This window comes from Bidens hawaiensis, unplaced genomic scaffold (genome assembly GCF_021521415.1).
Source record: "Bidens hawaiensis isolate Kalapana, Puna unplaced genomic scaffold, B.hawaiensis_p1.1 tig00012954_1, whole genome shotgun sequence".
Classification (NCBI taxonomy): domain Eukaryota; kingdom Viridiplantae; phylum Streptophyta; class Magnoliopsida; order Asterales; family Asteraceae; genus Bidens; species Bidens hawaiensis.
Genome location: NW_027492082.1, coordinates 141759 through 167020, shown reverse-complemented (window position 1 = coordinate 167020; position 25262 = coordinate 141759). Strand labels below are relative to the sequence as shown.

The window sequence follows — 25262 nt, the reverse complement described above, 5'->3', positions numbered from 1 at the left end:
TACAAAAGAAGTTTTGTTTCAAAACAAATTTGCAATTAATCAATCGATCTTCGTAAAAAATTACACATGTTTAAAATTCTGTCTACTTGAAAATTTGGACACACATGTCCCGAAAGGAGTTGTACCTACCATCGCGTGTTCTGACAACTCAGCCTACATGCTCGTATGTTGACTGAAGATATCGATAAAAACTCAATATTCTTTACAACGATAAAATAAGTTTATGGGATGTATTATTTTTAGTTTAATCATTTTTTATATTGCTAGTTTTACGCCTATGGAACGCAATATGTTTGCCTTTCAACTTTGTTGTTTTGACTTCACTTATAATACTAATAAAGAATTTTAATTCGAAATTTGCGTTATCATGTGTTGAGTTCCGTATCCGATCCTATTACTAAAGAAAACTCTATTATAAACTCTACTTATATTATTAAAATATGAGACCAATAACTAATATCAAAGGGGTGTTAGTATAGTATATATTTGATCTTACAAGTATAAAATATAAACTAAACACTATTGAAGAGTCCACGAATTTCATACAAAATCTTTCTGATGTGGAAAGTCGCATACCAACCGTCTCATGATCGTTTTGCTATGATTGCGCTTGAAAGTTTGGGTTTGTCTGCTAGTCCTGAACTTCACGAGGCACGATCTTAGCAGGAAAGAAGACAAATATGTCTAGTTGTGCTTGCACAAGAAGGTTAAGCTGATACCACTCGTCTAATGAGTTTAAGACATGAGATAACCTGTAGACCCTAATTATAAACGAGATGGATTGACCGCGCCACACGGAGTCGAGACACTAATAAGTTTAACGGTTAATTAACACCAGTGACAAGTTTAAGTTGTAGTTAGTTTGTTCGATGCTAACCAAATGGGATGTATACGTATTCAATCAACGTTATACCAACCCCACTTACTATTATTACTAAACCCCTTTACATCCTCCAATCGACACTCAATTCTTGGTATTCAACACCAAATTCACCTCAATTTCAATAAACCCAAGTTACCCAGATCAAAATTCGCAACAGTTTGTGCGATTTCTACTTGTGCATCATCCGCCATGGTTAAAGCTATTAGGGTTCATGAAATTGGTGGTCCTGAGGTCTCATTTCTTATCTTACTCAACCTTTATTGATTCTTTTATGTGATCCAATTGCCTTAATTGCGATCAAGTGGAGTTATATACTTTTTAATTGAATTATTGGGTGGATAGTTTACTTATGGTTATGTAAGCATATGATCGTTAGAATTTGGTATAATTTAACTTATATTCTGGCCAATTATTCAGTTCTAGATAAGGGTGTTCTTCGGGTTTCCGGGTTTAGACGTAAACTGAAAAAAAAACATCGATATTCAATCATCATCGGACAAAATGATATGATGATGTTCAAAAGTTCCAAAAGCAAACTATAATCCCAAAACTTAACATTCCGAATACCAAAAACTCCAAACCAAAACGCAATTATATAATTAAAATTTTTTCGCTTTTTTCCGAGTTTCAAGTTTTTTGGGTCGGGTCGTTTGGCTATTTTGCTGGGAAAAGGTGGTCGGATAACCGACCCATTTAAGGTCGGTTTGGTTGGGTTCGGGTTTTTCGGGTATTATTTAACACCAGTTTGGGTGGCTTCGGATTCGGGTCGGATTTCGTGTATTGGGTAAATATGACGGCCCTGGTTCTAGAACAAGTTTTGTGGTTGAAACATAAATCAAATGTTTACAGGTCTTGAAATGGGAGGATATTGAAATAGGGGAACCAAAAGACGGAGAGATTAGGGTTAAGAACAAGGCCATTGGGTTAAACTTTATTGATATTTATTTCCGCAAAGGTGTTTACAAGGCAGCTACCCTTCCATTCACACCAGGTTTGAATCTTGATATCATGTTATTCATTATTATTATATAATGATATGAATTTCTAATAGAGATCATGAGAAAACCAAGAAAATTACTTTCAATCAATCATTTTTTTTATTTCTTAACTTTTACATCATTTATATCTTATTAATCTTTGCCAAAAAATAAAAAAAGTTAGAAAACTATGTGTAGTTAGCGAGTTACTTACCTACATATATGCACCTTGTATGAGATACATATACGCAACTTCGTAAGCTACAATTTATTTGAACTTTTTATTTAATATTAACCTTTAAATTAAAAGAAACGAAAACAAAAAATTTTAAAAAGTGCGATTGGTTGGTAGTAGTTTTCTCGGTTTTTTCGTAACTATGTGGTTCTCTCATGAACGCTCCCCTATATGATCATACGTCTATATTCATCTGTTTGTTAGAGTGATTTTTGGACCTTCATTATGTGTTGTAAGTATGCAAATTTATATATATTTTTTTATGTGAAGGTATGGAGGCGGTGGGAGTGGTTACAGCTGTTGGTCCAGGGCTAACTGGGCGACAAGTTGGAGATGTGGTGGCGTATGCCGGGCTGCCAATGGGAGCATATGCTGAAGAACAGATACTTCCTGCAGAAAAAGTTGTACCTGTTCCGTCTTCTGTGGACCCCGTTGTGGCAGCTTCTGTCATACTCAAGGGAATGACTGCTCAATTCTTACTCCGTCGCACGTTTAAGGTCAAATTTCCCTTCAATTCATATACTTGTTTGAACATTAGATTATTATTGAAATAATATAATATTTGGACAGGTGGAACAAGGACATACAATTCTTGTGCATGCAGCAGCGGGTGGAGTTGGATCATTATTGTGTCAATGGGCCAATGCACTTGGAGCCGTTGTTATTGGAACCGTTTCAACCAATGAGAAGGCTGTACAAGCCAAGGAAGACGGGTGCCACCATGTCATTGTTACCAAACAAGAAAATTTTGTTGACCGCGTTGCTGAGATCACATCGGGCCACGGGGTTGAAGTAGTCTATGACTCTGTTGGGAAAGACACCTTTGAGGTATTTTGAGCTTTTGATAAGACTGAGTACTCGTTTAAATGGCCCGTTTTGACCCGAACCAAAGCAATCATTTTCTGTAACTGCCCATTTTGACCCGAACTTAGGATGCCTGGTTACTCTGCCCGCCCAACGCGAAACATTGGCTTGTAAACGAACTGAACAGAGCATCTTCGTGTTCGTTCGTTTAACTTTAGCCGAACAAACGTTACAATTAAACGAATTGGCTTTTCTTGTTTGAATTGATTCGTTAAGAAGATGTCTTGTTAACAGTAAAACAAACGGTTCACAAATGTAAACAAACGACTATGTGCACTGTTATACCTAAAAAGTTATTAAAACTAGAGTGAATTATAACGGGCCTGAAATATTTAAATTAATTTATTAACGAACAAATTTAAACCAAGGAACATAAACGAGCAAACTTAAATTTAGGAATGTTCACAAACGTAAATGAATGAACAATACATGTCATGTTCGTTCGTTTACATGCCTACTTTTGGTTCGTTGAATATGCTTTTCAATTGTTGTTTTCAGGGGTCATTAGCGTGCTTAAAAACCCGAGGATACATGGTGAGCTTTGGGCAGTCATCCGGTACACCAGACCCTGTGGCATTATCTGCACTTGCAGTAAAGTCACTGTTCTTGAGCCGACCTTCTCTCATGCAATACACTACCACACGAGACGAGCTTCTAGAAGCCGCTGGTGAAGTATTTGCCAACATTTCAAGTGGGGTTTTACGAGTTCGGGTCAACCATAAATACCCTTTGTCTCAAGTGGCTCAAGCCCATTCGGACCTTGAGAACCGAAAGACCACAGGGTCGGTTGTGTTGATACCTGATGGGATTGACCTGTGAGTGAGTTCATAATGTGTTATGGGAGTGTTTGTTTTTAGCTATTCTTGTCCTAAAACCACTGTTGGTGAATTGTAATTTGATCTAGACAATCTTTAATTTGATGACTTTTTGTTTATGGGCATCTAAAAAATTTGAAACTAAGTGTGGCGTTTTGTTTCTAGGTTGGTTGTGTGTGTTAAGAGTTGCTGGTGAGATATTCGAGATTAGCTAGCTAAAAACTTGTATCAAGACGAGTTTAAGCAAGCCAAAACTCATTTAATAAACGAGTCCGAGTGTTAGCTTTACATGCCAACTTAGTTAGCTCAATTAATAAACTAGTTCTAGCGTAAGCTTGTGACCAATAATTAAAGCCCCGACGCCTAGACCTCTAACGCTGACTATCCAGACTTTTCTATTTTTAATAACTTAAACTTTGTTTTATAAAAGATTAAAAATATAATTTTTTTTTTCGATATAAATTCATTCATATAGAAGTTCTTTTAAGTTAATAATAATAATAATAATAATAATAATAAAAAAAATTTAAACGACAAAATGATATGTTTACATCATCTGCATTTTGTTTACCATTTTAGCTGTGTTATGTGGCATAATTTATTAATTACGGTTATTTGCTTTACAGAAGTAAGTGTGTTTGGTTCATACCTCTAAAATTAGTAAGCACATATCTTACCCATTAAACTTTAAAATGATGCTAAATGAAAATTTTACTCATTTGTCCATTCACATAATGTGTTCATAACCCTTAGTATGTCACTCACACGCACCCCAAGCTCGACCAACCACCACTAATCACCACCACATCAACGTGTACTTAACACTTACTTACACAAAGGTTTCCTATTAATGATTCTATTAAGAGGTTATTTCTGAATTGGTCAGAGATAGAGTGTGTATGATTCGTTAAAAATGAACCTCTTAATACTTCATAAAGTATCATAATGGTCAAGTTTCAAAGATATGGACATGCTGAATAATTTATAAGCTACCTCTTAACAAATCAGAATAATAACAAAAATCAATGTAGATTTTTGTAACTTTTTTTATTCCTAAATATTCTTTAGTAAAAGCGTTGATATGATATTAATTGATAATTGATCGGTAAAAATGGATAGTAACTTTTGTCTTCTTGCTAGAAAAAAAAAACACAAGAAAAATACAATAATCCTTTTTAGTTATTGGGCAAATTTACAAAGATCAAAGGGCAAATTTTCAATTGTGATATTGAAACATTTTGCTCCAATTACAAGATAGGATGCTAACGAATGTAAAATTATTGAAAACAACCCGATTTCTAGTTAATGAAAAATAATTTATTGTCTTAACACTTTTAAATAACTTTCTGTAATAGAGTATATATTTTATTAAAAAATATTTATTTATGTAAAAAACTATTGTTATCATTTCTTTTTGTAAAAATCAAATAAAAACACCTTTATAAAAATGTATTATTATTATTATTATTATTATTATAAACCAACTTTTTTTTAAAAAGTATGAAATGTTTTTATTCATGCATATAGAACATGCATCATGAATATTTGATAGTGTTTTTTAAGCCACCTATGTACCACCACCTTAGTCACGCGCGTACCGTACCACATTCCACATATGCACACCCACAAAATAATAAGGTACATGTTTCAAAATCAAATACACAATGCATTAAGATACAAATCCCAACATTCACACACAAATTTTGCCAACATAAGAATTATAAAATATAAAATATTCTCACATGTTTGACTATATTGCTTTCAGTTTTAGTTAACCTTTAGCTTACTTAAAAACTATGTAATAAATAAAAAAAACAAAGTCATATATATATTGAAATGAATTAGTAAAAAATGAGACTAAACTAAAATAACTTTACTCTTATTGATGAAAAAGCCCAAGTAAAAGATCCTCACTTAAGTGAGAGAGCAGGGGTGGAACTACGGGAGGGTCAAGGGGGTCAGTTGACCCTCTGGCCGACCAAATTCCAAGGTTACCGGAGTTCATTGCCAAAAACATTTGTTATAGTTGGACCCTCTTGATGGTCCTCTTTGAAGCATAAAAGTTAAAAGAAAAGAAAATTAATTTAGAAAAGTTTTTCGACAGGTGGTGGGCGGTGCAGGTTAAGTTTCTGAAGCTGTTTAGAAGAAAGAGAAGATTACATTATTATAATGAAGTTTTATTATTATGATTATTAGGTTAAATACTTTGAATGTGGGCTTTCTCAAGAAAAGAAAAAAACGAGCCTGGCCCAACACTAAAATCTAAACTTTTATTGATTGAATATTGTTTTATATTTCTATAAAAATAGTTGGCGCCTTCAATCTGTGTTCTCAACACTAAAACAAGAAAAAAAGGTCCCTTCAAGTCTAAAAAAACTCATGAAAAATCCATAGACCTTTCTACAACCATCATGATGTAAGTTTCTATACTTCACTTTTGTTTATTTGATTATTAAGTTATTTATCAATAATTGTGATTTCAATTGTGAACATATTTTTTTATTATATTTAATTATATATTTCTGGATACAATTACATTACAGGTTTAAAGATTTTTTTTGCTGTAATTTTCTAGTGTTTTTAGATGTAAAAGTGCATGTTTAAAAAGATATATTGGTAAATGACCCAAATCAAGTGTCAAGAATTCATCTATTCATAATATTCTAATGAAAATAGTACAAAAAGAAAATTGAGATGATATTGTTCGTTACCCGGCCTTATGAAAACCAAGTAATGATTATACTTGAGCGGCAGTAAGAAGATGGTGCATGTCGAAATAACCATCAGTTTTTGGCTTTGAAAATTACAATTAACAAATGTTAAAAAGAAATGACTAATGTACTTTGACGAAAGTTCAAAATTTATATTGCCGACCGGCTAAACTAAAAGTTCTGGTTCCGCCACTGTGAGAGAGAGAGACAGTGCAAATTTAACTTGGTTAACATTTCATTGTATCTTATTTTGTTTTTCATGCAAGGTTTTTTCGGTTTCATGTATTTATTACGGTCGCCTTCTTGCTTCTTATGTGTCACCTCTTATTTTCTTTCAATACATTGGCATTTCTATAAAACAAAAAAAAAAGAAGAAGAAAGAAAGAAAATAACACTAAATGCACCTACAATATTGCTCTTAAAATAGTAAGAAATAAAAAGGCACGTGCTTCTTATTACACAAATATATTAACACGTGAGGTGCAGCACGTATGTATACATTTTCTCTCTCTAACAAATATTTTCAACCAACATTCTCTCATTATTTTCTCTCTCTATAAAGAACGTACTCGTACGATATAATATCTTCAACAATAAAACCTTCATTTTCACGTTCATGACGGCCATTATCAAACCAGTATTCATCAATACTCATTCATTATTCCATTAACTCTACACTAAATCACCTCAAACCATCGCACACACTTAAATCAAATACCTAGGGTTTCAAGGTATATATAAGAGCGTAACTAAACTTTAATTACTCGTAGATCTCATTTCCATTTCCGTCGTAGTATCTGTGTTTTATGTTCTTCAAGCTAGTTTCGTAGTAATAAGTTTGTCAGTTTGAGCTAATATTTGCTGTTCAAATGGATTCGTTTGATGTATATTTAGGTCAGTATTGAGTGTTGCTTTCATGTTTGTATAGATCTGAGTATAAGCTCACGGAGATATTAATTAGCTAATTAAATCCGTAAATCTAGGGTTTGTATAACGAAAATCGGCGGTTATTTAGGGTTTTACTCGTATTCATGTGTCTGTGTGTAGTATGAGAGTAGTAATTGATAAAAAGTGTAGGTATATATGTTATTAATTAGTTAGTTAATTAATTAATATGGAAGTTGTTTGATTATTAAATTGATTGAAGGATTTCTTTATTATGTCATTCATAACCCTAAATTCTAGATTAGATTAGACATATGTTTTTTGTTGTAATAAATCCTAATAGATCTGTTCTATTCAATCACCTATTAATTATCCTTTTTAATATTATTATTTTCTAAATATATTATTTTCATTTTTTAGCTTTCAAAATTAGAGCTCAAAGCAACAACAATGGAAACATATCATCGCAAACGTTCCAGAAGATCCACCATTAATGGTGGCAATGTAAGCTATCTCTCTCTCTCTATATATACATATACATACACACATTCACCTGTCATGATACCATTAGTGCATTGCATATTTGCATACAATCAGAATTTTGCTTTTACAGCTACATTGAGACAAAATGTTTCTCTCTCTCTCTCTCTCTCGACTTTAACCCACGCGCATGTAACCCACGCGACATTTATGTTCTTGTACTCCTCTAAACAAAAACATTCTAGCTGATCATGATCAAATAAAAACTTTTGTTTTTATAGTACTCATAATATAGTGTATATGGGTGTGCAAGTTTGTGTATTGAAAAGCATTAGTGGATGCAGGAAATGATAAGCTTGAAAAGGCAAGAAACAAGCAGTGTACTAGACGGCGCACAAAGACACTCACCACCTTTGGCTAGACAACTTCTGATAGAATCAGATTGTACGTACACCTCATGTTTACTTTATACTCCTTTTTTATAGCTTCAGATGATCTTTATTTATGATCACCATTTTCAAGATTCAAACTCTTTCCATCTTTCTTTCTTGTATATCATTAATGGGTGGTCAATGCTTTATGTTTGGACCAGATGAAGAAGTCCAAGATGATGAGATTGAGCTAGGCTCTGTGTACGAGATATTTCACAGAAATCTGCCTGTTAGAACTCCTTTACAGCTGAGATCTACTCGTGTTGTCATGGTAATTAATATATATTTATTACTTTTAACTGTTTGTTTTAAAGAAAGACACTTACTTTGATTTATCATTACTGATGATGAGTTTGTTACTTGTTGATTAATGTCAGGTGAGTGAGAAGACTGATTTGAATGTAGCTATAAGGTTTCCAAGCCTTCTATCATTGCGCACTTATTTTGGCAATGGGGTCACAGAGATGTATCCTGCATTAGATGAAAAGTTTGTGATGGGAGTAAAGCTTGCAAGAAAGGTGCTTTTGAGGCAAGTCCCATCTCAAGAATTTGCAGAAAAGAAGCATTTGAAGGATTTCTGGCTGGTGAACCCAAACCCTCATCATTTTGGGACTTCACGTGTGGTTTTGAAAAATCATGAGGATAGTGGAGTTGCAAAAGAGTTGAAGAATAATATGATAAGGTGGGGTGTTAGAAGGCAAGTTGTGTTCATTGGGAAACATAAAGAGTCTAGCAATAATAATACTCAGTCATCTTCAAGCTTTGTTCAAGGTGAGGAAGAAGAAGAAGAAGAAGTGAAAGTTGAACAAATTAAGAATGATGAAAGCCAAGAACAAGAAGATGAAGTAGAAGATCAAGAGGAGAATGATGATGAATCTGATCATAAAAGTACAAGAATTTTGAGAAAAAGAAAGGGTAAGCAAGTTAACCACTTATGGAAAGTTAGTAAGAAGCCTATGAAGAAATGCAGGAAGTTAGTAATCAGAGATCCAACTGACAGATGGTCAAAAGAAAGGTAAATCCTAAAAAGACCCTTTCCTTGAAACTCATTTTATTATGCATTAATGAATTAATCATTAAGAAACATATTAATTGAATGCACCTTATATGAATATAAAAGGTATAAGGCTGCTGAGTTAAGTCTACTAGAAGCAATGAAGGAAAAGAAAGCAATGATTGGGAATCCAATTACAAGGCCTGTGCTTAGAGTTGAAGCTCGGAAAAGGATTGGAGACACCGGGCTATTGGACCATTTGTTGAAGCATGTGGCCAACAAGGTGGCACCTTGTGGCACATTGCGGTTTAGGAGATCGCACAATGCCGATGGTGCAATGGAATACTGGCTTGAAAATGCAGATCTTCTTAAAATCAGGAAGGAGGCTGGTGTTAAAGACCCTTTCTGGGTCCCACCACCTGGTTGGAAAGTTGGTGATTCACCTATCCAGGATCCCATTGTTGCAAAAGAAATTAATCATCTCAAAGAAGAAATTTCAAGTATTAAAAAGGATCATGAGGAGGAATTGGGAAGATTAAAAAGGTAATTCATTTGTTAGTTATAAATAAAATGATAAATTGATAAGTGTTCATTTAGACATTTAGTTAATAGTTGGTTATGTGTATAATTAAACAGGGAAATTCAAGAGTTAACTGCTTCAAAAAAAGATGAAAGTAAAGCTATTGTGGTTTCTGAACAAGTTGACCCATGTTCAATACAACTACCTGATGTCTTTAGTCTTATGCTTAATTCAAGCTCTGAAACAAGTGATGCACATAAGGTTGAATTGGTTACAATTTCTTTTTTCATTCTTTTGCTGAAATGATTCCCTGTTAATGTATATGCCTTCATTTGTGTTTCAGGAATCACGCAACAAGGTCATTTCAGATTTCCTGAAGAACTTACAGGTAAGTCTTCTTATTAATATGAAATGATACTGGTCAATGAAATTAATATGCCTTAGAAGTTGCTTATTTAACATGACATAGTTAAATTTTGTGACAGTAAAAATTTTGTTTGGAACCTTTGCAATTAGTTAAACATTTAATTGTTGCATTAATTAGTGTTTGGCTGTTTGTATGTAAGTGATACATGCATGTTTAGATGATTAGAAGATAACAAGTAATTATAGTTTAAGATGTTAATATTTTAGTATGTGATATTTATAAACTCTCAAAATTCTAACTAGAAAAATAGTAAGGAATTTTAGACAAAACAACCTTTTATGTTATCACAGTTAGGAGTAATGACAGATATATGACTATAATTTTTTGTATGTTGGTGTCTCTCATGACTGTACTCTTACAACATTTTTGGGTTTAGTGACCATTAATATTTTTTAAGTTAAAGAACATGAAACAGGGACAGCTTTTGGTTCAGTGACTATTTTTAGCATATGCAATATTTAATAATTAACATGTGTTAAGTTGCCCATGATAGCTATATATACACATATATATAGGTCTGTAGATCATAAAAAAGGTACATAAAATATTTCAAAGTTGATTCATTCTGTTTTAAAGGGTATTTAATATATTAATTTAGCTAACAATATAAATCATTGTCACTAATCAATAATAATGCATATTTTTTTTTCAAAGAGCTTATAAGTAGATTATACAATATTTAAAGTTAGGGTTATAACTTATATATTTTTCTACTGTTGACTTGGTAACAAAAAGTTTCTTAAATTATATTTTCAAAGCTCAAAACTTTTACTGTATATGAAAGTTCATATTATTTCAAAAATACACTTGTTAAAATTTGAATTTAATTACAGTTGACTCCTAATGTGGCTTGTATATATATAGAGACTAGAAAACAACATATGTATATGATCTAAAGTACGGCAGGGTACATGAATCTGTATCATGAAATAAATTAATACATGTATATAAACAATACAGGCATGGATGCAGACCGAGGTTGGTAAACAGACAAATCAGATGGACACAGCCAGCACAGAATTAATTACCATCCCAGTCTCCAATGCACAAAAGGAGTTAGATAAGCCAAAAGTTGCAGCAGGAAAGAATGAAGCTGTGGCACTACCAGCTGCAACTGCAACTGATCAAAGTGGTCGGAAATCAGAAAAAGCAGCCAAGATAGAGAGGCTGATAAGTGGGTTCAGACTGGTTAAACCACAAGGCACCTTTCTGTGGCCAAATATGGTGTCAACTAAGACAACATCCTCTATGTCTTCTCAGGTTGAGGATCTGCTGGTGGTCCCAACACCACCCTCTGTTAACTCATCCACCCAACCACACCACCACCACCACCACCACCACCTTACTCTTTGCCGTGTGCCACCTGTCAAACCTGTCCCACAAAGACGCCCACTCACCATCACACCATCACAACCACTCCACCACCACTAGTAACACCATCAATCTAAATGACATCCCCACTAACCCTTCTTAGCAGCGGACTCTTACCTACTGTGAGTGCATCTATATATAACAATTAATACTCCCTCCGTCTCATTATAAGTGTTCACATTTTTTTTATTTGTCCCATTACAACTTTCAAAATTTATTAGTTAATTTCCAAGTTTACCCTTAAACACACACAACTAACATTAATATTAATAAACAATATTGATGGAACCACTTTTCAAGGGCATTATTGTCATTTTGTAAGAAAAAAATTAATCATTCAATCCATATTAAACTTTGTGTTTTTCAAACCTGGACACTTATAATGGGACGGAGGGAGTAGTTATTAAGATTCGGGATTATGAACCAAAATGGCCATTTGACCGGGCAATGTCGACAAAGTTTTTATTTTTCGGATAAGTGGCAATATATGGTTGGTTAAAAAAAGTGATATGATCAACGAGTTTTAGGACTTCGACATTAACCGATCAAAAGGGCATTTTGGGCATTTTCCCTTAAAGTTATATGTTTTGTATTTGGTTTAAATTTTGATTTTTATTTGGTGAAGAGTTGAATGATCTGTTGGAGAATAAGGAGCCAATTTTGAAGTGGGATACAAGAAGAGAATGAGCTAGCTCAGGTGCAACATGGTAATTTTGTTTCTTGTTATGGCTTAAAGACAACTAGCTAGCTAGTGGTAGCTGAATGCTTGTCTAAAGAACTTGATCAGTTTTGGTTTCTGGATCCTAACACTTTAGTGGCAACTGTCTGGCTTGTTAAGCACATTAATATCCATTCATATGATTGATAGAAAATGGCACCATGCACCCACTTATATATTCAATCTCCAAATTGTTAGGATTGTTAATTTGAACATAGGTTGAATTATGAACTACATTAAACATGGTAAAAGTTCAAATGTGCAATTTTACGTTATATTAAAGGAGAGCAGAAGCATAAATATAAACGCAAATATCGACGGATTATGAACAGTAATTGGTCATCGTAAACATAGACGTGAGTAATCTTGTTTGCAACATATCAACATGTCGACAAATCACTAATTTACTACTTTACTCATAGAAAAACTTTTGAAAAGTTGTTTTGAATGCTTATTTTATATATATGGGATACTATCGATATTTTGGCTATGGAATATCAACAAATACTTTATTTACGGGTTACATTTATGTGGGCACCGAATCTCCTTAAGTAAATATTTAGAAAACTAATATATTTTTTTCAAGGTTCTTGGAAAATAAAAATAAAAATTATGTATTACTTCAAAATAAAAGTACGTTATAAAATAAATCATTATAGCTGGAACTTGGAATACGATCAAGAATTCAAGATTCAGGTCTATCTATATCAATGGATTACTGGTAGGCCCAAAACATGGTTGGGATAGTTTGGGCCTATGGAACAGTATGGTTTACATGATAAATTAGCCTATGAAGGATAGTTTGGGCCTTTGGAACAGTATGTTTTACATGATAATGAACTAATGGAGTATTAACTATTAAGCTTATAGTAATGATAGTGATCATACGAACTTATGAAACATTTTTATTGACTTATTGCTATTAGTAACCGGTTAGTAAAGTTAAATTTTTTTAACATTCTTTGACGGCTATATAGGCATTTTTAGTCATTAGAATATGGTTATTGATCATTTTAACCCCCCAAGTTGGTACATGTTAGGCATTAAGGGTTAATTACACAACTTCTCTAGCTCTAAAAAAACGCAAAACAATTCAAAAGTCTCTAAGCTTAAGGATCAAATGGACTAATGGAGTATTAACTATTAAGCTTATAGTAATGATAGTGTTTGAGCGTTGTTTCTAAAAGCTTGAGCTCGACTCACGAGTTACTTTTCAAGCTCGAGTTCATTTGGTTTATAATCTATTAATTCGTTATTATACATGCTATGGGGATGTCAGTGTCCTTTTCAGATGGACCGAGGCAATTTGGAGGTCACTAGACCATCCACATTCACAGGCTCAAAGCTTAACCCAACATTAGACAAAAGAATAACATTGTTTATTCTTTATTCTAACCTAACAAATTATTTATATCAGTTTTAGGGTGTGTTTGAGATTGCTTATTTAAGTGAAAAATGACGTTTTGCTAAAAGAACTTATAAACGTATGAATTTTTTAAAAGAAGTTTACAAAAAAATGTTTGGATTAGTTTATGTGTTGGGGGGAACCAAAATGACTAAAAAGACACTTTTAAAAAAAATGAGTGTAATGAGTTTTGAGATTTAGAGAGGTGTAATAGATAATTCAAACCCATTAAGTTAATAAGTTACACAGTTCTAACTTTTCAAAACCCATTTAATTTGACTTGTCCAAAAGTTAAAGTCTATAAGGTCTTATGGTTTGCCAAACATCTTATACCTCTTATTAACTTTTCAAAAAATTTATAAGTTATAAGTTGATGAAAATAAGAAATCCCAAACACACCCTTAACCAAAAAGAAAATCTCCCAAAATTATTGGAAGAATTCCATTAAAATTTACATCACTTAGCTTCCAAATTTCTTATAAAATGTAAAATATTGCAAGTTTAAATTATGTTGGAATGAATTGTTAAAAAGAAAAAGGTAAGAAGAAATAAAAAAAAAAAGAAAAGGAGAAAAAAAATTGATATTATACTTGGCATGCAAATGGGTTGCGACCATAGACCACAGAGGCAAATGCGTATCTTAGTTGGGGTTTAGGCCTCTCGTTTTAAATACATATATATTGAGTCCAGCCCTTTCACTGCATATGTTCAAGCTTCGCTACTGCACAGTACAAGGCCGTTGTAGGTTGTGACTTGTGAGACTTAATAATTAAAAATTGATTTTCTTAAGTCGTCGCCTGACAATCCACCAAACTTTTGAGTCATCGAGACACCAAGGACACATGGGGTGTTTGGCCTAGCTTTTTTAACCAAGCTTATAGCTTTTTTAGCTTTTTTTTTACAAAATGAGCTTAATTGGTGTTTGGCTTAGCTTTTTAAGCTTATGCTTATTAGCTTATATAAGCTCATTTTAAAAAGCTTATTTTAGCTTATTTGATATAAATTTATTTGTTTAATGGTGTAAATTACTCATTTGTCCTCAAATGATAATGGATTAGTAATTATTACTTTAACAAATTAAAGAATGTTGGATTTAACAACTTATTAAAACACTTAATTAACTTGTAGAATATAATTTAATCCAAACACATAAAAAGAGCTTCTCAAACAATAGAGAAAAAGCTATAAGCTAATTTTATATATAAACATAAGCTTAAAGTTAAAAGCTAGGCCAAACACCCCCACAGTCTTTTAGATGTGTTTCATCTATTATTCTTGCATCTCTTCTACAAATTTATAAAAGTTCACTGGGATATACTGTCATACCCAAAAGAAACCACTTACCACTAGAGATGGGCAAAAAAACCGGTTCGGGAACCGGTTTGCCGGTTTAAACCGGAAACCGGTTTTTACAAAAACCGGTTTTTTAAAAACCGGTTTGACCGGTTTACAAACCGCCGGTTTGTACTTCGGTTACTAGTTTTAGATCCAAAACCGGTTTTCAAACCGGTTAATGAAAAAACCGGTTTTTTTTAAATAACCGGTTTTTATAAACCGGTTAACCGGTTTATAAAAAAACCGGTTTTTTACCGTTGGAAAAAAACCGGTTAACCGGTTTTTTCATAACCGGTTAAAAACCGGTTTAGACCGTTGTATAACGGCTATATGGCGGTTTTTTTTTTTTGACCGTTTTTTTTTTTTTTACCGTTTTACCCCCACAAACATCTATATATAGTTTAGGTTGGGTATTGGTTAGATCACACTCGATTATACAACTCCAAACGCTCTAAACGTTTATTTCATACGCGATTATTTTGTTATCTCACGCTCAATTATACCACATTACCACTCCATACGCTCTTATTTCGTAGTCGATTATCATGGCCTCCCAAAGTGCTGCTTCATCCGTCAACATGGGTGCCTCGAACACGGGAGAAACGGTCGTTCGGGTCATCCCCACGAAACGAAACCAAGATGTTTGGCAACATTTCGACCTATGCGAAATGTCTAACGGTAGCCAAAAAGCTCGATGCAAACATTGTTTGAAGTTTTATGGCAAAGATGCAAACTCCACTTTAAAAGCGCATGTACAAAGGCCCTTTTGCAAGGCCTTGAAGGACGAATCGGGAAGTAGTTCGCAGCCGGAGATGACGAATCAAGGAGCGGTGTTTACGTACGACCTTGAAGCGGTACGTCAAAAGTTTTCAAACTTTGTGATTCAACAAACACTTCCTTTCAACCACTTCGACAACCCTCAATTCACGGAGATGATGCAAAAGTATGTTCAACCACGCTACCAACACGTAAGTCGTTCGACCCTTAGAAGAGATTGTCTTAAAGCATGGAAAAACGCTAAATCCGAACTAATTTCATACTTTTCAAACTTACAAACTGGTGTAAACTTAACAACGGATGTGTGGTCGGTACCTAATGGTTCGCCCGACTCATACATTTGTGTGACGGCTCATTGGGTTGACCCCGAGTCGTGGCAAATGATGAAACGAACCGTTGCGTTTCAATTGTTTGATTACCCGCACACGGGTAGAAATATTTTTAAACTCTTGGATAAAGTCATTCGACAATACAAGATTGAACATAAAATCTTTTCAATTTCGTTTGATAACGCGTCCAACAATACGGCCGCGGTTGGCCATTTAAAATTAAAGTATAAACCTATTTGTGATGGAGCGTTTTTTCATAGCCGATGCATTGCACATATTATCAACTTGGCCGTGCAAGATGGGTTAAACGTGATCGAAACGCAAAGAAACAATTTTAAAAGAATGTTACGAGATGTTTTTAGCAACAATAAAACATTTTCAAGATACAAAAAATTTTGTGTAGAAGCTAATTGTCAATGGTTGGGGCCAAATTGGGATTGTCCAACAAGATGGAACTCGACTTGTGATATGTTTGAGAAAGCCATCCAACAAAAAGAATCACTAATTGCGTTTCATCAAATTTTGTCAAGTAGGGGTAAATGTGCACCGTACGATCCTAGAAACTGGTTATTGATTGAGATCGTTACGGAGGTCCTTCAAATTTTTAAATCTTGCACAACTAGTTTATCCGGGGTTTACTATCCAACAAGCCCCATTGCTTTACCAAAAATTGTTGTCATGTGCACAAAGTTGAGTGAACTTCATTGTAGGGGTGCACCTTATTTTGATATGGGTGTAAAAATGAAAGAAAAATTTAGAAAATATTTTCAACAACTACCCGCTGTTTTGACATGTGCTGCTGCGTTAAACCCTTGCATCAATGTTGGTGGTGTTGAAGCTTTAATAGAAAAAATTTGTGATGAGCTAGAGTTAAACGACGATCAAAACCCCTATTATAGCCAAACTTTAAAGAATGCTTTCAACACCACCTTGTCAAACATGTATGATGTTTACCTTACAAAATACGGGTCGTCTTCCCAAATTCATGACTCGTTAAGAGCTGTTGCCCAATCCCAATCCCAAACCGACCTTGAAATGGGGATGTACTACATGATTTGGGAAGACGCCGGTAAACGTCAAAAGGTAAACACCCCAAGCAGTGAACTTGGAAGGTATGGTGGTACCAACTTTGTGAAACACATGACTCCGGATGAATTTAGAAGTCTTGATTTACTGGCTTGGTGGAGAGGTAAGGAGGATGAGTTTCCGATCCTCGCCGCCATGGCCAAAGATTTACTAACGGTCCAAGCTTCCACGGTAGCTTCGGAGTCTGCTTTTTTTGTTTCTGGCAGGGTTATATCGATTAGGAGGACTCGACTCACTCCACCAGCTATAGAGATGTCGATTTGCTACAAGGATTACTTGGACTCTTTAGATAGGGCACAACATCAACGCTCACTCGAGGGGGAAATGGAGTATGAGGCGGGCTTGTATGAAGACGAGGTCAATCAAGGACACACTCAACCAATGACCGATGAAGAAGCCGCGTACGACGATTACCTAAGGAATAACTCGGGATCGGGTAGCGAAGAAAATTAGTTAAAGAAACAGCAAACATGGAGGCAAATAATGAGTAAGAAACAGCAAGTTGTTCATGTAATCGTGTCTAAGCATTCTTTAATGTTTGTATTTTTGAGTTACGAATATGCGATAACGATTTAATGTTTGTATTTTTAATGTAAAAACTATAAATGAAAGTTATGTGTTTTTAATCTTCCAAGCAAAGAACCCTAACAACGAAAGCAAAGAATGGTTATACTGTGAAAAAATAATGGTTATTAAAAAAATAAATAAATAAAAAAATAAAAAAAAACCGGTTAACCTAAAAACCGGTTATTAAAAAACCGGTTAATAAAAAAACCGGTTTATTAACCGGTCCTAACCGGTTAGACCGGTTAGGGTTTTGACATACAAAAACCGGTTATTAACCGGTCCGGTTATTAACCGAACCGGTTTTTTTCCGGGCCAAAAAAAACCGGTCCGGTTAATAACCGGTCCGGTTTTTTTAAAAAAACCGATTTGTGCACCTCTACTTACCACACATGGGCATAAAACATGGACATAAAGATAATCGTAAAACTCACTAAAACAAGACCATATCAGTCATAGCCTTCTAGCTTCTAGTCCAAAAACATTCAAAAACACTACATCCAAAAACAAATACTCAACGAAAAAGTTTAAATGTTGTCATGTCAGCAAATTATGCGTCTATGAGCCGGAACTATGACCAAGTAAAATCACGATATATCAAAGCAGCAAGTCAAACCAATATCATGATCATTACCCGTGGGTCCGGCTCACAGACATAGATCATAATCAATGCTTCCCGGATCGACTCACAACTACAATCAAGAGCACCACAATCGAAAGAAAGAACGAGTTTCTAAGCTTCTCTTCAAACGAATCGAGGCGAGCATTGGCACCTTTTTTCTCCTTTTCGTCCTTCATCAAGGGCCGAACCAACTCATTCACAACCTTTGAAATATTCTCCAATATTTCAATCACTTTATCCTTTGTATTAGCAAAGATCCAACATAGAACCCGTGAAACCGGATTTGAGTCATCAACGATACCCTCACGTTCATCATTAACGCTTTGATCTATTACAAGTATTGCCATAAACAATATATCGTTAGCAAAATACCAAAAAAAAAAACACTACCCTTAAACATATACACACCTTCACGAATGGATTTGCGAAGCTCGCATACCACCTCATTGTTCATAATGGCGCCCCAAACGGCTGGGTCTTTTGATAAGGATTTGACCATTCTCTGGATGATATATATTTTAGTATGTTTCAATGAATATATTGGTGAATATCCAAAACAATAATCTTATGAAATAAATGTTTCTAAGTTTCAAACATATGTAAGAGGATACCTGAACCGAAGGCTCTGTTTGCAACAGATGAAAAGCATCAAGAACATTATCATTTTGCAATGCACTTGTTGAGTAACATAGCTGCATCGACGGTTCACTCCAGTCTAACTCCGATCCTGATCTCCAGAGACTGGTTGGACTTGAAATCTTTTCAACCCCATCATCATTAAAATCAACATCGGACCGACATGTATCCCGGTTCCTCATCAATTGGGCAAGAGAAATCGGCTCAAGAACCCTAACATTCATCACATCCAACTCAATTTAATACACAAACACACAAATAAATATTGAATATTTTTCAAAAATCGTGTTTTGTGAGAAATTTTTTCACTTTTGGTGTGGTTTTTGAGGCATTTTCACATCTATTGTTTTCTTCGTTTGAAAGCGCAGTCTGTCACAATCTCAACAAGCCATTTCAATTCTCAACAAATCTCGATTTTAGTAATGGCATATAATATCAAACATGACACGATAAAACATAATTACATGCAGTGTCAAACACAAACATGACACGATAAAACACAATTACATATAGTGTCAAACACAAAAATGGCATGATAGCTAATCATGTCATCTTTTCCAACTAAGTTAACATACCATAATAAATAATACATATACAAAAATTGCATAAACTTTTTAAAAGTTTTAATTACTATATAACATAATATAACCCATAAAACATTCAAAACAAAAATCCATAAAGCCTTCATTAACACATAAAATACTTCAATAAAATATACTTACTTCTTTGAAGCACAAAACATGTTAAGATTAAACCCAAACCGTGTCAGAAATTGCAAGCCCTAACTAATTAATTTTAAACCACCGAAAACACTAGATGTAAAAACGTCTCAAACGCCATATAACTGCATATCAAACTATTTCTCATCAAAGACCATTATTTAAAAAAAAAACACAAATAATAAAACTACAAATACAAAATTCATAAATTAAATAAAAGTTTACTCATGAAGAGAAGAAACTGCATGTTGAACTTCTTGTTCCGTAGGCACACCACCAAAGCCAAAATCATCATAAAACCCATGCACGCTATCACCACCATCACTCATAACACTACCACCATCAACATACTCCCAATCATACTCCTCACTACCCACCGGTGACGTGGTCAGCCAGTTATGCGGCTCCGTGACAGGGTGGTTAAGATAAGAACGTGGCGGTGAAGTAATATTATTACTATTATTAAGAGACAAGGTGGTGTTTAAGTGTTGGTTAATATTATTATTATTATTATTATGGTTACCAGTACTGGTACTAGTTCTTGTGGCATATGATTCTTGTGGTGTGTTGCCACCTATGCCGGACCTCATGGCCCTGTGGACGGTTTTCAGCATGCCTCCACCGCCGCCGCCCATTCGTGGACCGTATGATCTTCTCATTGTGTGTGATGGTGTTGTTGGGAGGTTGTGGGAGTTGTAGAGGTGTATGTTTATGAGGCCGTGTAAAGTGGATATATGGTTATTATATTATTATTATATTATATTATATTATATTATATTTTGTGAGTGATGAGATTGAGATTGAGATTGAGATTGAGAATGAGAATGTTTTTAATAGTTTTAAAGTAAGTTTTAAATGTTAATAAAAGATGAGATCTTTTGAAAATGATGTACACGAGTTGTGGTTATTATTATCTTTTTTATTTAGGATTTGATTTGATTTGATTCTTTAATAATTTTTATAGTGTTTATAACAAGTATATGGTAAGTTTAGGGTTTTCTAAACTTATCGACGCTTGCTAAAAAATGATTGAAAAATACTCGTTTGATTTTGGTTTGGTTGGTAAATGAATTGATCAGCTTGAATCGGGTTTGTAAATGAGTCAAGCACAAGAAAATAATAATTTTTAAAGTATGTTTTGAAAGTAGATAGAAGATAAGGTTTTTAAAGTGATGTAAATGAAGAGTTGTCCTCAAGAATATTATTCTCTTTTTAGAAGTTTATTTAGGATATGATTTGATTCTTTAATGGCATAGGATTTTAAAATGGTATAGTTAGTTTACTCTTTTAGATTAAATTTTAATAAAACTAACTATTATTTTAATAAAATTTATATGAAAGACTACTAAAAGTAAAACAAGAGAAATGTAAATATTTATATCTAAAATCGGAAACTATTGATATTTTACTTTCTTTAATATTAGTTTCAGTGAATACTAACAATTTTTAATAACATGTATAAAAAAGGTTGCAAAAGATAAAAACAAGAAAGTTGGACATTTATAGATGTTGATATTTAAAAAATGGAAAGTATTTTGCATGACATTGAAAGGCTAAAACGATAACGTCGGTGTGTGGATTTGGTGATTGAAGTTATTCGATTTGAAGTTCCTTCGTAACAACCAACGATAACTACGGCCGTGTTTCTTTCTCGTATTGTTTCTCTGCCACGTGTGCCATGCATAATCTCATCCCAATGACACGTGCTGACGTGTACGTCAGCACGTACAACCAACCCATAAAGGTCCAGCCCAATGTATGTGCAACTATTTGAGTACCTCGGATTCCTTCTGCCTTCTACTTTCACGGTCTAATTTTGTTACGCTTTTCAAAAAAAATTATATATATTTTTCACAGTTTAATTCGGTACACTTTTTTGCCTTTTCTTTTCTTTAAACGCCACATAATCTCACTCTGTTGTGGCGAAGTTTGGACATACACGTTGAGGGACCAGATTCAGTATGTATAAAAAAAATTCACAAACTAGAAGGGCGGGTTCAAAATTTACACCATGTATAAAAATTTGGTCGGAAACGGGTAAATTTACGCTATGTATAAAAAGTTAGGCCAAAAAAGATAAATTTACACCACCGGGCATAAAAACGAAGGGGTCGGCCTCAAAATTTCGGTCGGAAACGGGTAAATTTACACCAAGTAAAAAAGATTTCGGCCGAAAAGGATAAATATACCCTACCGAGCGAAAACAGAGGGGGCTAGGTTTAAAACTTCATTCGTAAGCGGGCAAATTTATACTATGTATAAAGTTTTCGGCCAAAAAGGATAAATTTGCACCACTGAGCAAAAAAACGGAGGGGGTCAGGGCCACCTGATGGTTGGTTAATTTGTATATATTTAAGTTTGTTTATTTATTAGTTTTAACTGCTTATTGTGGGAACTTCGATACTTCATACGTATTTATTGTATTTCAGGTCATAGACATTAAAGTACCTAAATTGGACTTGTACGAGCACGAGATGAAGACTCGGGATGATTTGTTATAGTGTATGATCAAAACTGGTGAATTTGGGTAAAAGTTGGTTTAGCATATCATTTGCTGAAAACAGAGTATCATATGCTGAGCATAAGAGGGAGCGCACATCAGGAAGTTTTAAAGTATGATATGCTGAAATAGAGTATCATACTCTAAAGTTAGAGTACCATTTGCTGAGCTAGAGTATCATTTGCTGAAGCTAGAGTATCATATGCTGGACCAAAGTAAAACTACGGGAATCGCTATTTTAAAACCCTATAAAAAGGATAAAGTTAGGGTTTCATAAAAGACTTCTGGCTGGCAGTTTACAGAGCTACAAAAGGGCGATTCCACCATTCCGATTCATACCGAGATCACATACATGTTCCATATCATCATAATTGAAGATTCCATGATGTCGATGCTCGGCTAACTTCTCCGAATCATACCCGGGATGTAAAGTTTGTATTATTTTCAGTTTTCTCATGTAACTAAAAACGTTTATATATAATTGTTTATGGTTAATCTATAATTATTGATGTTTAGTATTTCTGTGTGTTCAGTCGGTTTAGGTTTACATTGATCTGAACGATTAGTTACCAGTTGCTATAATAATTGATCATAGGACTGCCTGATTAGGTTGAATACGATAAAACATTTGATTGCCCTTAATTGAGTCACACTGGCAGGGACTGTTTGATAACCAGTGCCGTGTGTAAAGCGATTATTGATGTCTAAGGTTTTGTCTAGTTGATCAGTCTGTAGTTCACCGTTAATGATTAATCTGTTAGGTTGCATGAGATTACTGTAAGTTACCTACTTGAAGTCCCGGGTGTGATTTGCTTTTATTAATTGATTGAAACTTGTTCACTTATTTGTTGCTTAATTCTAAATTAAAACTAATTGCTTGTGTGATCAGCACTAAAATCTGTTACTTCATAATATTATAAATCTGTTACACGATTACATTGACCAGATACTCCTGGTGGATACGATACCTTATTTACCCTATCTACTTAGGTTATTTAGGTTTTTGCATGACTCAAACGACGGTCATCACCACCCCAGGCCCCAGGGCCGTCTTCGTGAATGACAAATAAAATTTAGGCCACGACGGTCATCACTCCTTGTAATATAAACTCATCAATTATATATAAAAGAATAACCACAATACGAATGCTTTGAGGTAGTTTTAACCAAAAAAAACTTTTGTATACGCGACCCTTTGTCAGCCTTTGCTTTTGTTTTTCCCTCTAGCTACTTTTTACGTTTTTTGGGCACTGAAGAGATATTTGTATTTGAGAACGGGATGCGTGATTTCTAGACTAGAACAAACATATTTAAACTTTTAGTTATTGATGTTATGAAACCAATATTACATTTTGATTTGGCTTTATAAACTCATTGTGAAGTTTATTCAAAGTTTTTTCCAAAAATCACGTACGAGATTGCCTGGGGTTTTGGGAATTCCATCAATCCAGTTTTTTTCCAATAATATCTACAAAAGTTAAATGACAAAAAAATAATGGTCTACTCAGAATAATTGGACAGAAGCCGTGGTATATAATCTATTAATAATCTATAATCTAAATTAAGTTATTATTTATAATTTAAAACCTTTGGGCCCAGCATTTGGGCTGTGGTCCAATTTATGTCTGATGCAAAGTCTATATATTTATTTAATTATTTTAGATTGGACCTTATATATTATATAACATAAAAATCTTTGGGCCTCGTGCATTAGCACGGGCTGCACTGCCCAAGAACCGGGCCTGCCAGGCCCCAACTAAGCTATACCACTGCTCACGTGCAAACCTATCTTTCAGGCCTATGTTCAAGGTCGACTCCTCGACCACCGGGAGACCATACCCCCTGATACGTGAGAACCAGAAGAAATTTGTAGACTCTCGCCCCCTTTCGGGATCGAATCCGGTATTAAACCAATGATTCGTCGCTTCACCCAAATGTCTTTCGAACCCAAGTTTAAACACTTCTAGTTTTTGCTATTTAATAATCTTAACTATTCTTCTTAAATTGATGTAATTGATGTGAGAAGTATGTAGAATGAATAATGGTGTTACTTAAAATGCGTACATGAAATTGTTGAATGTAACAAGTTAGGAAATAAGTCGAATAAGATATCTATTTATAGTGTGACACACAATGTCCGACAGTCGATCCACGATCTCTTCCATAGTAAGTCATTTCACGATGGATAAACACCATTTGCAAATCGTCTCAATATACCTTCAAGGAATCACATTTTCCATGTAGATAATCGCAACTCACTTGACGCGGTCTTCGTGAGTGTTTTCAAAGTTGATAAACATCGTGTGCAAATCTTGTTTCATCTCTCTATACTTTTCTATCAGTCTTTTTAGAATGTGTATTAGCTTTGTAATAGACTGATCTAGCGTCTTATGTGTTTGAAGATACCATTAGACAATTTTGGTAGCCAATGAACTCCTTCATCCACCATACACTTCCACGTCTTGATGTAAATGTTGTCCCCTCTCTTCTTCCCAAAAACTACTCTACGCCTTTTGTAGTGATACTACGACCGTAAGAGTTATTTTTTCGTCAATGTGATTAGTGGATTTATCACTTTATAATTGATGACTATTAGCATTGTTGAAAAGATCATAGAAATAAGTTTTTCATCTCACCTTGATGCACTGCCCTATCACCAAAACTCATCGATCACCGTAGGATGATCCATCTCCTCATTTGCCAAACTCTATCTTTTGTCAAAAAGTTACATAATTCATTATATTGGGAGCATGTTTGGGATTAAGTTTGAAAAATGATTATTGGTTTTTTTAAAATGTCATTTTGAAAATGTCAGGATTTGGGACTTTTAGAAAACTTTTTTTAACTCTTTCAAAAAGCTAAAATAAAAGGGTTTTTGAGATTGCCAAACACATTTATTTATTGGTCTTTTGAAAACACCAATAAGCATTTTCCAAACTTAATACCGAACATGATCTAGAACTTATGTTTCACGACGA

General features: G+C 34.2%; 2 protein-coding genes and 1 pseudogene across 2 annotated transcripts; 2 read left to right on the top strand and 1 right to left on the bottom strand.

Moving 5' to 3' along the window:
* Window positions 1–880: 880 nt before the first annotated feature.
* Window positions 881–3956, top strand: LOC143542716 (uncharacterized). The gene is made up of 5 exons (XM_077035246.1): window positions 881–1114; window positions 1733–1874; window positions 2366–2592; window positions 2666–2923; window positions 3458–3956. The coding sequence occupies exons 1-5, from the start codon at window positions 881–883 to the stop codon at window positions 3776–3778; spliced, it is 1182 nt and encodes a 393-aa protein (XP_076891361.1). The 3' UTR covers window positions 3779–3956.
* A 4455-nt stretch (window positions 3957–8411) lies between these two features.
* Window positions 8412–11735, top strand: LOC143542679 (protein DYAD-like; annotated as a pseudogene).
* Window positions 11736–18216: 6481 nt separating this feature from the next.
* On the bottom strand, window positions 18217–20469 carry LOC143542697 (uncharacterized). Its single transcript, XM_077035229.1, has 4 exons — window positions 20010–20469; window positions 19041–19278; window positions 18838–18931; window positions 18217–18757 (listed from the first exon to the last, which is right to left on the bottom strand). The coding sequence occupies exons 1-4, from the start codon at window positions 20441–20443 to the stop codon at window positions 18474–18476; spliced, it is 1050 nt and encodes a 349-aa protein (XP_076891344.1). The 5' UTR covers window positions 20444–20469; the 3' UTR covers window positions 18217–18473.
* Window positions 20470–25262: the final 4793 nt, after the last annotated feature.

Bases quoted from the DNA above. Each gene is read 5' to 3' on its own strand.
- LOC143542716 (XM_077035246.1), top strand. From the start codon at position 881: ATGGGATGTATACGTATTCAATCAACGTTATACCAACCCCACTTACTA. The intron at 1,115-1,732 runs GTCTCATTTCTT...AAATGTTTACAG, and splicing joins ATGAAATTGGTGGTCCTGAG to GTCTTGAAATGGGAGGATAT. The intron at 1,875-2,365 runs GTTTGAATCTTG...TTTTATGTGAAG, and splicing joins TACCCTTCCATTCACACCAG to GTATGGAGGCGGTGGGAGTG.
- LOC143542697 (XM_077035229.1), bottom strand. From the start codon at position 20,443: ATGAGAAGATCATACGGTCCACGAATGGGCGGCGGCGGTGGAGGCATG. The intron at 19,279-20,009 runs GTAAACTTTTAT...GATGAATGTTAG, and splicing joins GCAGTTTCTTCTCTTCATGA to GGTTCTTGAGCCGATTTCTC. The intron at 18,758-18,837 runs GTGTGTATATGT...TACTTGTAATAG, and splicing joins TCGCAAATCCATTCGTGAAG to ATCAAAGCGTTAATGATGAA.